Below are 16153 nucleotides of genomic sequence, written 5' to 3' on the forward strand. Positions count from 1 at the left end.
AATAATTATAAAATTCATTAGAATTGGTCATTAGAAGCAGGGGTTTTTTTGGGTTTTTTTTTCAAATTTTTGTTTATATAGTGTAATATTAGTTTCAGGAGTAGACTTTAATGATTCATCAGTTACATATAATACCCAGCAAAAGCAAAGTTTTAATTTAGGAAAAGAGGGGAAGGCTACTTATACTAAGAGATTATCAAGGATTTAGTAATATTTCTTGAAATATTAAAAATAAGGTACTTTAAGAACTAAAAAAAATCAGACATTATTTTTATAGGTTATTTTCACCCAATAATGGGTTTGAAAAATAGATCTGCTACTTTATGGAAGGAAGGAGTTGAAGTTAAGAGGAAACTTTCATTGAGTTATAGTCATTTTTTTTAAGGTATGGGAAGTACTTTATTTCATCATGTGACACCATATAACAGCCATGTTTATAGACACCTAATGACATGTAGATTTGTTTTTTTGTTTTTTGGGGTTTTTGTTCTTTTTTTTTTTTAATGTTTATTTATTTTTGAGACAGAGAGAGACAGAGCATGAATGCAGGAGGGTCAGAGACAGAGAGGGAGACACAGAATCTGAAACAGGCTCCACGCTCTGCACTGTCAGCACAGAAGCTGACGCAGGGCTTGAATTCACGGACGTGAGATCATGACCTGGGCCGAAGTCGGACGCTTAACCGACTGAGCCACCCAGGCACCCCTGGGTTTTTGTTCTTAACGTTTACTTATTTATTTTGAGAGAGAAAGCATGCGTGGGGGAGGGGCAGAGAGAGAGAGAGGGAGAAGGAGAGAATCCCAAGCAAACTCCATGCTTTTAGTGCAGAGCTCAATTAGTGACTCAGACTCACAAAACATGGTATCATGACCTGAGCTGAAATCAAGAGTCAGATGCTTAACTGACTGAGTCACCCAGGTACCCCACAGTGTAGATTTGAATAGTGGAGTGCTCAGAAATAGTAGTATTAGTGGTTCAAGTATTGACCTTTATTTGATAAAGGAAAACAGTTTTTATAATTAATTTACCAGAGTTTTAAAATGCAATTTTATATAGCTCTTGTTTTTTTTTAAAGGAACTACTGTTTTCTCCTTCCCTTCCCCCATGGTCTTCTGTTAAGTTTCTCAAGATCCACATATGAGTGAAAACATATGATATCTGAGGGTGGACGGGGGGAGCGGGGGAGAGGGAAAATGGGTGATGGGCATTAAGGAGGGCACTTGTTGGGATGAGCACTGGGTGTGCTCATTACGAACGTCTCATTCCAGCATCATACTGAATTCCTCAGCATCTTCCATATCATTTCCAGGGGAATCCCTAGGAAGTAGTGAATGTCTATCTTCCTTCAGAAAGATACAGATAGTCTGAAATTTTTCTTACCACATTCTCCAATATTCCTACAACTCACATTTTGTGCTCTTTTGAAATATGCACCTTTTTGGCACAGCAGAAAAAAACATACCACGAGGTATCTGAAAACCTAAATTCTGAACCTGGCTATGTCATAAACTAGAGAAATATCCTAAGTAGGTCATGAAATCTCCCCAGCCCTCTGTTATTAACTGGAAAAAATAATTCATATTCAGTCTTTTATTACCATTTATCTTCACAGTAACCATTAGATTTAAGTAAGGCAGCATTCTACTCATTTTATAGAGTTATTATCATTTTAATCTCAAAAAGGGGGGAAGAAAGAAGTTGAACTCCTTAAAATATGTGTTAATTTTGTGTTTTTACTTAGTAAAAATATGGTTTACTTGCCCTTGAGTTGATCGTTGCCAGAATCCTGTTTAGGTTAGAACATAGTAAGTAAATTGACAAAATAGTAATTTGCTGAAATAATGGAAAAAATAAGGAAATATTCTTTATATTTCAACTGGACTTTCTGAATTACAATAGGATTAAAATCAACAACAGTATTTTTAATTGCCTACTGTGTGCCTGGTTTTTTTATGTTTATTTATTTATTTATTTTGAGAGAGAGAGTGGGGGAGGGTCACAGAGAGAGGGAGAGAATCCCAAGCAGGCTCTACACTGTCACTGCTGAGCCTGATGTGGGTCTGTTTCCCATGAACCACAAGATCACGACCTGAACCAAAATGAGGAGTCTGAAGGTTAACCTGCTGAGCCACCCAGGTGCCCCCTGTGTGCCTATTTTCTGATTAACATTTGTTAATTCTTATTCCTAAATATGGCAAATAGGGAGCCTTAGATGGAAATAATTTAGAACTGGAACAAATGCCTATATCTGTATATATAAACAGATTTGAAACATAATTATTGTACTCGTGATTGATTATAAAGTGTTGTTCTTGGGGCACCTTGGTGACTCAGTGGGTTGAGCATCTGAGTCCTGATTTCAGCTCAGGTCATGATTCCAGGGTTATGGGATGGAATCCCATGTCAGACTCTGCACTGAGTGTAGAGCCTCCTTGATATTCTCCCTGTCTCCCCCTACCTCTCTACCGCACTCATGCTCTCTCTCTCTCTCTCTCTCCCTCTGCCCCTCTACCCCACTCATGCTCTCTCTCTCTCCCTCTAAAATAAAAAAAATGTTTTTTAAGTGTTGGTCCTTATTTAAGTATCTCTTCCACTTCGTGAATATACAATAAATCAAGACAGATTTAATATTGCTAGAGAAAAATGTATGTTGAATTTAATAGGAAGACATTATGTATAATCTATGATTCAAGAAATGAACTGATAGTTTAGAAGGCAGAAAATAAGTTGTGCCATAGCTTTTTGGTATGTTTAATAATTAGCAGGAAGTGATTAAAGTAATAAAACAGAAAATTACCTGTTAAAGTATATTTTCTTCCTAGAGAATTTAAATATCATTCAAAATGTAAATAAAGCTGTAATTTATATGAATTTAGTGTCTTTGAAGTATTGTGTAAAAATGATGATTGTTTTATATTGTCATTTCAGAGTATCTGACTGTGTTCTCTCAGATGATTGCTTTCCATGATCCAGAGCTGAGCAATCATCTCAATGAGATTGGATTTATTCCAGATGTAAGTACTTGGTACATTAATAGAACATGAGGTAAAAAATAAAGCAGAAATTAGCACAAAAGAGTACTGTTTTTAAAGTTTTGTTGTCATAAGAAGTCCTTATGTCTAAACTAAGTACTGCTACTAATTGCAGCCTTCTGTTGTAAAGTTTCGGTGATTACCTTCCATATTCTCACTTTAAGTAAAGGGAAAGTATCTTATTTTTTTTGGCACTATCAAGTTGTTTTGAAAAATCCTTTAGTGTGAGTGTTGTATTAAACTGCCGTAAGGGTTTTCACTTGGATTTTATGATATTCAGGCTGCTTTTGAAGAAGTAGGAAATTTGAACTTCAGTGAGTTTTTAAGTAGCTGCTTCTGTGTTTTTCTTCATATATTAACCTAAGGAGCTTTGCCAGATTTTGGCTTACTTCATTAGCTTCTTAATAGTCCATGTCAACCCAGAAGTCAGAATTGACTCTTAAAGTTTAGCCATGGTGTAACTTAACCTATTACTCATCTGTGGTATGTGACATGGAATCAAACCTCTTTTAATAGTCTTTTGGAGTATAGTATCATAGGTTTTTATAAACCTCAAAAAAAAAAAAAAAAAAAAAACTTCTGAGATAGAGATCTCTTTATTCCATCTTAACTTTCTTTGTTTCCTGATCATGCATTTCCCCTTGAGGCTTATATTCAGGGACCAGTATATTGATGTTAAGATTAGAGGTGAAAAATGTTTATATTGGCACATTCAACTAATGTATTTAAAGTGTTAACAATAATACTTATGGTATAAATTCTTGCAAAGTGCTTTGAAGTTTAAAAATATTTTCGTAAACATTATTTCATTTGATTCTCAAAACAAACCTGCAAGGCGAATGAAGCAGATAATTTCAGCATTTAGTTGATAAGAAATACAGTGTTTGAGAAGATAACAAAACTAAGTCACAGAACTAAAATTTTACCTTACATCATTTGACAAGCCTCTGCCCCTAGTCTGGTTTATCTTCCATTGGGAGAATAGAGACTAAAACATAGATATACTTACTCCTAGTTCATTGCTCTTTGTATTGTGCTATATATAACTCTGTGATGTGATCAGGCCTATGGCAGCCATTCTTAACATTTACGGTGTCATTTGCTTCTAGGTTTCTGGAGTAATAATACCTTTTATTTGAGTGTATGGTTTATTCAATGAGCCCTCCAAGAAAGAACATATACAAATTATAAAACAGACAAAATAAGGACAAGCCCTATAATTATATGGAGATAAAAGACCTTATAAAAAATTAACCAGTATACATAGTATCATATTAAGTATTCATTTTATATAACCCCACCTTTCTTGTTTCACGTTTGGGAGATATAAGACAAAACTACATTAAATATTATGGCTGGAGATGAAGAAATTATAGAAGAGCTGACTGCTGAGTTGGTAATATTTGAGGGAAAAAATACTAATGGTTAAGACACAGACTAAAAGAAGGGATAATTATTTTCAAAGACCTCTCTTGAAAGCACCTAATTGTGCTCAGTAGTAAGCAGAAAATGACATTGGTTCAGGCAGTGTTGTAGATTGACAAAAAACATTTATGCAGAAAAATATGTATGGAATTACAAAGAAAGCCTGATTAAAGTTTTAGACATACTATAAATATAGACAGTATTAAGAAAGGACTCACAAAAAAGAATATATAATTTATATTTGCTTTAATTAGGAAAATTGAACTTTAAATGAGTATGGTCTGAGGAAGGTGAGCAAAAAACACTGTTAAAACGTAATAATGCGAACATATATTATGTACTTACTGTGTGCCAAGCACCGTTCCATCCTATTTAAACTACTCATCTAATCCTCACTAGTTTATAAATGTAATTAAACAATGACTATTTAATATTTATACATAAAGTCAATTTAGGAAAGGCAAATAGCCAAATGGGAATAAAATGTTAGCCAACAATAATATCAAAGATAAGAGCAGGTGAGAACTCAGCTTAAAAGTATTATAATGTTTTTGCCTTATAGGAGAGGAAAATAAATATACTCGTTATATATTAAGTCAGTGATCTTTTCAGATCTGGGATATGATTTCACTTTACGTAAAAGCTAATAACTGAGCCTGGTACATTTCATGGGTGGTGGCAAGAAACTCAAGATTCCTGGGTCAGAGACAAGGGACATTCTTACTCATAGCACAGCAAGCAGCAGGAGCATTAGCATATTTGTGTTGGTTTTCTAACGATACATACATTTTCTAATATGTTTGTATGAAAACAGCCTTGGAAAATATAATCCAGAACAAAGGACAGCCAGTGTTTCCACTCACAAGAAATGCAGAAGTAGAGAATGCATATTAAAATTTTAATGATAATCACTAAGAGAATAGAAAAAGAATGTATAACTTCAAACCAATTTGGGGGGGAGGCAAAGAAAAGTCAACCAATCCTGTAAAAAATAGAAAGACCATAGAAAGAATATAAATTAATTAGATTGCCTAATAAAGGAATTGTTCAGATATTTTATTTTTTTTTTTTTAATTTTTTTTTTTCAACGTTTATTTATTTTTGGGACAGAGAGAGACAGAGCATGAACGGGGTAGGGGCAGAGAGAGAGAGGGAGACACAGAATCGGAAACAGGCTCCAGGCTCTGAGCCATCAGCCCAGAGCCTGACGCGGGGCTCGAACTCACGGACCGTGAGATCGTGACCTGGCTGAAGTCGGACGCTTAACCGACTGCGCCACCCAGGCGCCCCTAGATATTTTAAAACATCCTTCCATATGCTATTTATAAGAGATAAAAATTTACGGCTATTGGTCAAAAAAGGAGATAAAAAAACATAAGTCAGGCACATATTAACCAAAAGAATACTAATGCAGTGATATTAATATAAACTACTAAAACAAAAAACACAAAACAGACCCACCCATAAATAGATTTTGACAGAGATGCCTCTATAAATCAATTAGAAAAGAATGGATTATTGAATAAATGGACCTGATACAGTTGGGTAACCATATGGAGGGAAGGTGGGAATCAAAGCTGACCTCACACCATATGTAAAAATAAGTTCTGGATTGACTAAAAGACCTAAATATGGAGTGTCATATTTATTATTTACACCTAGGAAGGAATTTTTACAGAAGTTACAGAAAGTATAAAACATAATATTTAAAAAAGAGAAAATTAGAATTGAAGAATGGTGGTACAAAGTAGCTTTCCATTCTACTGATAATGTATTGTTTTTATTTTAATACTTTCCAAAGCAGTTGTCACAAAGTGTTATGATCTGTTAAATAGTATCTTAACTCTGAGTGGAGAGTACATTGGTGTTTGTTAAATGTACTGCTACATGGGGTGAGTTAATTATTCAATAATTCAATAATTTTTATATGATATCTTTGATTTATGCTTCCCTCTTTATTATGACCCCATCTTAGTGGGGCATTTTTGTGTAATTTCTTACAAAAACTCCTTAATACTAGTATTTTAATGAAGTAATATGGATTTATACATGTACTGTGATTAACCTTAGGAGATATTCATAAGTCATGTGGGATGAGGGACAGTTTCTTGTATGATGAGAATATCTAGTACCGGGCAAATGCTGAGCCTCACTGGCCCCCAGCCACTGATTGCCTGTAGTAATCCCCTAATCATGGTGACAATTAAATGCATGCATGTATTTCTGAAAAATGACTCTGCATATATTTCCAAACACCCTCCAAAGCATGGTTCTTTCACTATTGGGAATCCTGGGGTAAACAAAGAGAAATGAGGGAAAGAGAATATAGCTTAACCTGGAGAAAATTTGCTTTTCTGCAACTATTTTCTTGTCTCAGAGAATAAGCAAAATGAAAGGTATTTAACAAAGTTAAGATGTTAACAGATGATTGTTTTTTGATCTCTTATCTTGTTCTTTGTTTTGTTGTATTTTGTTGGCCTGTTTCTCAAGTCTGTAGATAATATCAAAATGTTAAGACTGTTTTTAAATTTAATTTTGAAAACAGATTTGATATTTTTTTTTTTCAACGTTTATTTATTTTTGGGACAGAGAGAGACAGAGCATGAACGGGGGAGGGGCAGAGAGAGAGGGAGACACAGAATCGGAAACAGGCCCCAGGCTCTGAGCCATCAGCCCAGAGCCTGACGCAGGGCTCGAACTCCCGGACCGCGAGATAGTGACCTGGCTGAAGTCGGACGCTTAACCGACTGCGCCACCCACGCACCCCCAGATTTGATATTTTTAATGTAGAGATTGTTGACAGTGAAGACTGGTGGAAGGTGTGTGATTGAAATGGAGAATTTTTCTAACATTTTTCTTTATTAATTGATAGAGTTCTATTAACAAACTAATTTTTAGTTATTTTTCATTAGTTTGTACAGCATTTTTGTTTTTTGGGTTTTTTTTTTTTTTTTTTTCCCTTGACTTACTGTCTTCGGTTTTCCACCTTTAAAATAATTGCTTTGGTGACTTTCTGCACCTCTAATAATAGAGGTGAAGTTCATCAAGGGCAAGGGTGGGCACTTTTATAACAATATCCCAAACTGAGTTGCCCGCTCAATAACTAATCCTATCAAAAGAAGCCTTCATTAATCTTCTGTCATTGAAATGCAGGCTCCCATTGCAGAAAAGATTGTGATTTCTGGCTTCTTGCCATTTGCTGTGGGTCACAGAACTCTGAATATTGAGCACTGCTGGAGCTTGAATAGTTAGGAATAGTGTGCACTGATGTGATGCTTAGATTATGTACGTCGTGGTGGTTACGTGATTTACATATAAATAGGGTAAGTAATGTGTATTTGGCAAAATCGGGGTAGGGTGATTTTTATCATTTTTTCTTGGTGTATGTTTCTGCTTCTGAAAATATACCAGGCCTTTGAAATGAGAACAGGAAAGTATGTTTCTTCGTTCTTAAGGAAACTATTTTTCTGAAACACTATGAATAGCATTCAGCTTGCAAATTATGAAAAGTTGTCAGGTGGCCATTAGTAGAAATGATAAGGGCTGTATCTCAGTCCTATATGTGCCTTTTGAACCTACCGTCACTGCTAAAGATAAAGCTAACAAATTCTGTGATAAGCAAGTATGCTGGCCAAACCATTGTCATTTAACTGCTTATACAGTCTTAATGGATGCTTATACAGCTACTGATTTTCTCCTTCCTTTTCAAAATTTATATCCAACTGAGTTTATACTAACAGAAAGTGTAAAAGGATTGTTAGAAATATTTATTTATTTGTTTATTTGTTTTGTCTGTTCACTTATTCCGGGTCTCCATATTGTTAGTGTTACAGAAAGAAATTTAAATTCTAATCTAAAGCAGAGACTACTGGTAATGAGCTTTTTAGATTTTATCAAGATGTGGTTACAGGATAAATTAGGGAAGTGCACCTTATTTAGAATTTCCTGTAACAAGAGTCCCCACTGACCTGCTCTAGTCCATCTGCAAAATGCTAGCCTGTGTCCTTTTGTCTGGCTAGTGCTATAATGTCCACAATATTAGTTTTAGCCCTATTCTACTGACCTTGGATTCATTAAGGCTGAATACAATGGCTTATTGAGCTATCTTTCTCCCAATAGAGCTTAACTACCTTTCAGAAATGGCCCACATCTTAGAAATCAAAGACTTATTAATTTCACAGGCAATGATAAAGTTATATTTTGGTGCCTTCTTGCTAAGAACACATACACACAAGTTAAATTTCCAGCAAGCTTCTCTATTTAGTAAATCCTCACTTGAATCTCCCCCAACTCTGTTCCCAATCTAATGTATCCTTACACTGGTTGAAAGACAAGTGAAAGGAGGTGTAGTATTAATACACTGGTTTTCAAACTTTCTGGTCTTGAGACCTCTTTAAGGAACAAAGATATCAAAGAGTTTTTATCTATGTTGGTTACATATATAAATATTTAAAGACATTTAAAAAATATTTATGTATTAGGGTGCCTGGGTGGCTCAGTCGGTTAAGCATCTGACTTCAGCTCAGATCATGATCTCAGGGTTAGTGAGTTTGAGCCCCGCATTGGGCTCTCTGCTGTCAGCACAGAGTCTACCTCGGATCCTCTGACTCCCTGTCTCTGCCCCTCCCCTGCTCACTCATGCTCTCTCAAAAATAAATTAACATTTAAAAAATATATGTTTATGTATTAATTTATTTAAAAATGACAGCAAAACTACTACATGTTAAGCCCAATAGCATATTTTTCTGAAAAATAATTTTTTCCCAAAAAATAATGGAGTGGTATTATTTTATATTTTTGCAGTTTCTACATAATAGAAGAAAGCTATAGTTCCATATCTGCTTTTGAAATCAATCTGTTGTGAATAATTGTTTTGGTTGAAGGGTATGAAGAAAATTTGGACTTACACAGACACGTAGTTGGCAAAGGGCCTTTTTGGACCATGGTGGTTTCTTAAAGCTTAGTTGCAATATACAATCTAAAACCATACCAATGAACTTTGCATACTCTGTTCCGTTCAAATCAATCAGTCTATCTTGCACTTTGAGTGGCTCTTTTTACCCATGCGTGATTTTGTAATATCATGTGTTGGTCATTTAAAATATTGGTTCAATAAATGTTTCAACTATGAAACATTTCATTATATAACATAAAAAAATCATATTCATTAATATAACCATTGATCTCTCAGTTTTTAAGAGTCTCTTATGGTTTGGCTCCCTCCCTCTCTCTTTTTTTTTTCTCTCTTAGAATAAACTGAGGATTGATGGAGGGTAGAAGGAAGGGGAAAGTGGGTGATGGGTATTAAAGAGGGCACCTGTTGGGATGAGCACTGGGTGTTGTATGGAAACCAATCTGACAATAAATTTCATATTAAAATATATATATATATAACCATTGATCTCACAACAACCAAAAATTGTTAAATATTGGGAGGCTGCCAGGCTCACAGTGGCAGATATAAGTTTTCTAAAATTCTAATAATCACCTGAAAATATTCAAGAATATTTTCTTAAAGTGACAGGCTCACTTCATTTATTTTTGAGAAATATCTGCCTAATACGAAAGCCTAGAAAAAATAGTTGTTTATATGTCATGCTTGCAAGGGGAAAAAATGGTATTCTTGGGGGGGGAAAAAGGCATTTGCATTGACTCACAGCTCAAACTATTGCCCAACTGCTTTTTATCAAGACAATCCATACACTTCAGTACACAATATAAGTGTTTTATGCATACTTCCTATTTTGTCTCATGAAACATTTAAAAAGATACTTAAAACTACTAATTTTAATCCTTCACAATAATATGACTATTACACTATTACACTTTAGTGCCACTACCTTGATTTGTAATAAGTTTTATCTACCAGTGGCTTTGCACCATTAACACAAATATTAAAGAGTAAGAAATACCCTAGTATTATTTTGAAAACAGCTTGGGATATGTAGATCCCTGAAGAGTCTTGAAGGTCCCCAGGGGTCTGTGACCACAATTTGAGAAAACTGGTATAGAGAGAAAGCACTCAGACACTGGTGTCAAATGTGCCAGGGTTCTAATCCTGACTCTTCAACTTACTAGCTAAATACTTAAGTTAGTTTCTTATCCGCAGTCCTATTACTGTTAATGTTGATTATAACAAATCTTACCTGAAAGGATCATTATTATGATTAAATGATACATATAAGCTGTTCAGTATTCTTTCAGGTACACAGTGTTAAGGAGTTAGCCATTATTGGTGTTCTTGTTCTACTTAGTGTCAGAGCCTGATTACGTCCTATTTCTTTGGTTATATTAGTATGATTTACATTTAGAAAAGCATGTTATTAAAAGCATACTAGATATAATATTTTCCTGCATCAGTTAGTGAATACTTTGCCAAAGGCAACATGATACTAATAACAATAAATGCTATCTTGTTCGGGGGTGCCTGGGTGACAGTTGGTTAAGCATCCAACTTGGGCTCAGGTCATGATCTCACCTCTAGTGAGTTCAAGCCCCACGTGGGGCTCTGTGCTGACATCTCAGAGCCTGGAGCCTGCTTTGGAATCTGTGTGTCATTCTCTCTCTGCTCCTCCCCTGCTCGTGCTCTATCTCTCTCAGAAATAAATAAACATTAAAAACATTAAAAAAAAAAAAAAAAGACTTTCTTATTCATCTGTCTTGATGAGATTGCCACTCACCACTTTGAATATTAACCTTTTTCATTTGCTTGATTTTTAAAGTGTTTTTCTATCTCCCAGAAAGGGCTACATGACATGTGTTAAAGTCTTTTACTGAAGATAAATTAATTTTGTTTGAAAAATTTAAAAAGTTTTTCAGTACTCAATGAAATAATCGAAAGTCACTCTGGAATTGAAAAGTACCTAATCCTTCCCTAAATGATACTGTGGATCTCAGAACCATTAAATTGTCCAACTGATTTTACTGCTAATTTCAACTTTATAGTTTTTCAGTTAAATATTTGTAAGTCAAAGAAAAGTAGAGAAAGATTTGATACTTTTTTTATTTGCTTTTTTCCTTTTTTTTTTTAGTTATTAGGGAATTCATTACTTGCAAAACATAGTAATATAACTAATATAACCTTTTGTGTAGAAGGGAAAGAAAACCAGTCACCATCTGAGTCCAATGGACTTTTTTAATTATTTTTATATGTTTAAGTCATTTTGTAATAATGTATAGGAGTGGAATAAAGACAGAGCAAAAAAATATATAGAATCTAGTAGATTCTAGCTTATTTCTGGTTCTTCTCATACCTGCATGTTTAAAACACAATTATGAAAACAAAACATAGGCCTCTAACTTTGTTGGAGAACAGTTATATTTTTTTAATAATTGCAAAATATTTTCATTTTAGGTATTATGAACACAAATTAGATTGATAAATGTAATGATTTTTTTCTAATTATTTTTCCTTCCCATCATTTTGTAAACACATCTCTATCTCCAGCATTTACCCACTCAAGTTGTATGAAATTTTGTGCAGAAATATTTGAAAAATTAAATATTGCTCTCACATATCTTTTTAGCAAAATAGAATGTTCCAGATTTATGTTGCAGAATATTGTATAATGAGGTCCTTTTCACTGAAAGGCTAATGTATTGTTTACTCTGATTCCTGTGTTTGAGAAAATTCATCTAAGATATCATCATCTGAGCACTCACAGTTTGAAATTTCACTATATAGCCAATGTTACCATTTCACTAGAGTCTCTAATACTCCTACAAATCTTCTGATTGGTCTAATAATTGTGAAACATTATCCTCTCTATCAGTTTTTTTTCTCTTTGTAATGGTGGAAAATGAGAAATTCTGAATTCTCAGTTGTGTTCATTGAAAACTTTAAAAAAATTATAATGATATTATCTCCATGCATTTTGTATGTTTTTGAAATATGATGTAATACTTTGGATGATGCAATAGGGAAAATGAAAATGGTAATAGCGATGATTTATTTTAATATTTTACCATCCTTCTAGGTGATTCCATCATTTTTCTGTTTTCTTTTGCTTTTGTCTTTTTTAAGCATAGTTGGGAATAATTGATGAGTGGTGACTTCCTACTTTGATAAAAGAACAAAATATTTCATGATATAAGAAGAATAAGATCACTGAAATTTCAGTAGTGTGTCATAGATTTATAAAAGGATCCAAAAGACTCATATAATTGTAAGATAGAAGGAATTTTAATCTATTTTTTTAAAGTATATGGGGCGCCTGGGTGGCGCAGTCGGTTAAGCGTCCGACTTCAGCCAGGTCACGATCTCGCGGTCCGTGAGTTCGAGCCCCGCGTCGGGCTCTGGGCTGATGGCTCAGAGCCTGGAGCCTGTTTCCGATTCTGTGTCTCCCTCTCTCTCTGCCCCTCGCCCGTTCATGCTCTGTCTCTCTCTGTCCGAAAAATAAATAAACGTTGAAAAAAAAAAAAAATTTAAAAAAAAAAATAAATAAAGTATAAGTAAATTTTCTCTTTATTCTTTCTTCTTTAAAAGTAATGAAATATCAGTCCTCACAGTTTGAATTGCTGAGGGCTAATGAGATATAATGTAGGTAACAGTTTTGGATGGAGATTATGAACTGCCCTCTCCAACTTCTGCCCCTCCACCATACTAACACTTACTCTTTAATAGCAAGTTGGAGCCATTTGAAGATAACTAATGAAAAGACAGAGATAAAGAGAAAGGAGAAAAGAAATTAAAGAATCACTTATAAAAACAGAAACAAAAAGTCTTCTCTTATCTTACATAAATAACAGACAACATGATCTCACTTTTAAAATGAGCCATCTGAAGCTAATATTACACTGTATGTTAACTAGACTTAAACAAAAACTTAAAAATAAAATAAAAATGAGCTCAATGAAGAGAATTAAAAACTCAAAAAATATAGATTAACAAAAGGAGATAAAAAGTGAACTGATTAAGCCCAGAAAAATTTGAGAATATTACATTAATAATAATCTTATTAAAATAGTGAAAACTAGAATGAAAGTATAAACCCACTCAATGACATAACATAGTTTTCAGGAAATCATACAGAATAAGGTGGAGAAGGATAAGTATACTTCAGTATACTGCAAAGAGAATTTCAGGTAAAATTTCACAGCAACACTTATGGAGAATTGTGTATAAAATTTCAAGAGAACAAAAGTTGACTGAGAAATTGGGTAAAAACCAAGTTATCCTTCAAACATAAATGTAGCAAACATGCATTGTTTAAAATTATTTGAGTATAGTTGACACAAAACGTTCCATTGGTTTTAGGCGTAGAGTATATGCATTCTTAAGCATCCAAGAATTTAGGAAGTACAATCCCCATGAGCTTCTTTCAGAGAAATGAAAATAAATATAGATGATAAAATCCAAACAAAAAAGAGTTGAATAAAACTAGGAACCTAAGGAACTGGTTACTCCAGTTAAATGTAGAATTAATACTTAACAACTATGTTAGTTATGTAACAATATAGAATTTAGATGTTGTAAACTTTAATAATATAAACTAGTATATAAAACTTGAGGTATTGTGTTGGGATGAGCCCTGGGTGTTGTATGGACTCCAATTTTACAATTAATTTCATTTAACAAATTTTTTAAAAATGAAAAAATTTAAAAAATAAAATTTGAGGTATTGGAAGTCAGAGAAGGGATAGAGAGTATAAGTGTAATAATATTGTAATCTTTCAAAACATAATCAGTAGGTAATACTTCAGCCTGAAGTTTTCCTGTTCCTTTTTTAATCAATTTTAACTGGATCTTTAGAAACTATTGTCTCTTATGGTAAATAAAGTAGCAAATGTTCTGTTTTACTCCTATTTTTTCTTCAGTTTAATTATATATAGCACTTCACAAAATAGCAAGTGTAATATCCAGTTCTGCTATAAATATTTAAAATTTTAGTTATAAATACACAGAAATATATCAAGAGTAATGTTTATCGTGTAATATTGGGGGTGTAAGTATTTGAGGCTTTACAAAACTTTTTTTAAAACAACTGTAGAATATTTCCTTTATCACAGAAAGTTCTGTTCTTCTGCAATAATCTGAAATTAGGTGCACCTGGGTGGTTCAGTTGGTTAAACATCCGACTTTTGCTCAGGTCATGATCTCAGGGTTCCTGAGTTGGAGCCCCACCTCAGGCTTTGTGCAGACCCTGCTTCGGACTCTGTCTCCCTCTCTTTCTGCCCCTCCCCCCCATGTGCTCTCTCTCAAAAATAAATAAACATTAAAAAAAAATAAAGGTTACTGGTTCACAAAAATATCAGAATACATTTTTTTTCTGTTTAATATATCCTAAAGAGTTGCTTTGTGAATCCTGTTATCTTATAGATTTATAATTTTTTTCTCCTCACTCTTGTTCTGTCATAATGGTAGTTATGGAAATGAAGGTAGGTTCTGTATCAGAAGGTATTTGCCCACAGTTCTAAAAAGATAGAAGACGGGGAGTACTGTTTTGTTTTTTTTTTCTTTTTTTTTTTCAACGTTTATTCATTTTTGGGACAGAGAGAGACAGAGCATGAACAGGGGAGGGGCAGAGAGAGAGGGAGACACAGAATCGGAAACAGGCTCCAGGCTCTGAGCCATCAGCCCAGAGCCCGACGCGGGGCTCGAACCCACGGACCGCGAGATCGTGACCTGGCTGAAGTCGGACGCCCAACCGACTGCGCCACCCAGGCGCCACCCAGGCGCCCCCGGGGAGTACTGTTAAATGAGAGCTGTTTAGTACTGCTTTTGCTTTTACTACATATTTTTTTATGTGATACCCTTTCCCATTCCACTGACTTTCCCATTCCACTGAATTTATCCTGATTTAGCATAAGGCATCATTTTTTTCATTGTTGAAAAAGATAATAGTCTTTTGAAAATGAGTGGCACAGTGGAACAATACAAATCTTATGGAGCATCTTTAAAGAATTTTCTTTTGTAGCAAGCCTTGTCATACTATCTGTAGCTAAGAGGACAATAGTAAGTCAGACATAGACAAAATATAAGATGCTGTAAAATTTGGAAAGTAGAAGAAAAAGAATTGATGTAAGAATATTTGAAATTTTGTGAGCTCAAAAGTAGCTTCATGGGATTGAGGAATGTTGATTCTGAGAACCAGCAGGAGTGTAAATACTTTAGCCTTATCTTTATTGAGTCTACCTGTTAAACATACGCAGTTCCCAGTGCTTAGGGTTCTCTTCTCTCTACCTTCCACTCCTGCCCTCCTTATTCCATAATGTGTGTGTCTTTTTTTAGATAGTCTCATAAGACCCCAGACTTTTGGGCTGTTAGAAATACTTTTTTATTACAAAAGCTTCTGGACTTAATAATGATCATTATGTTTCCTATACTGATGTCTGATACGTTCTCTGCCAGGTGTTTTAGATCCATTAACTAATCTTCACAGCTATCCTAAAGGTTTAAAGAGATATATAACTACCAGATCACAAAGTCTAGGGTTTCAAGAAAATATTTCAGAGTCTCTACTGCTGCTAAACAACAATAAAAACCTGCTGATTTTCAAGCATTCTTTCTTGAGTAGCTAAATATTAATTTCCCTTAAGCAGAGCGTCATTGTGAGACATAAAACTAATGGTGAAAATGTATTTTACAGTGGTGGCTTATGGTAACTTAAATGTAAAAATACTTCTGACTTGAGATTAAAAGAAAATATAGTATGCTAATAAGAAGATAGATTAAGAAAATCAAATAGAGGGGCGCC

General features: G+C 34.2%; 1 protein-coding gene across 8 annotated transcripts in view; it reads left to right on the forward strand.

The window, feature by feature from the left end:
* Positions 1–16153, forward strand: part of TBCK (TBC1 domain containing kinase) — a 223839-nt gene that overhangs the window by 108575 nt on the left and 99111 nt on the right. For all 8 annotated transcript variants that reach the window (XR_015250307.1, XM_086704453.1, XM_086704452.1 and 5 more), the window contains one exon: positions 2929–3014. Coding sequence is in view for 7 of the 8 variants with exons in the window: in XM_086704453.1 (XP_086560579.1) it covers positions 2929–3014 (86 nt within the window). In the remaining variant the exon portion in view is untranslated. The remainder of the gene's footprint in view (positions 1–2928; positions 3015–16153) is intronic.

Source organism: Puma concolor, chromosome B1 (assembly GCF_028749965.1).
Source record: "Puma concolor isolate L17-30 chromosome B1, mPumCon1.1.hap2, whole genome shotgun sequence".
NCBI classification, from domain to species: Eukaryota; Metazoa; Chordata; class Mammalia; order Carnivora; family Felidae; genus Puma; species Puma concolor.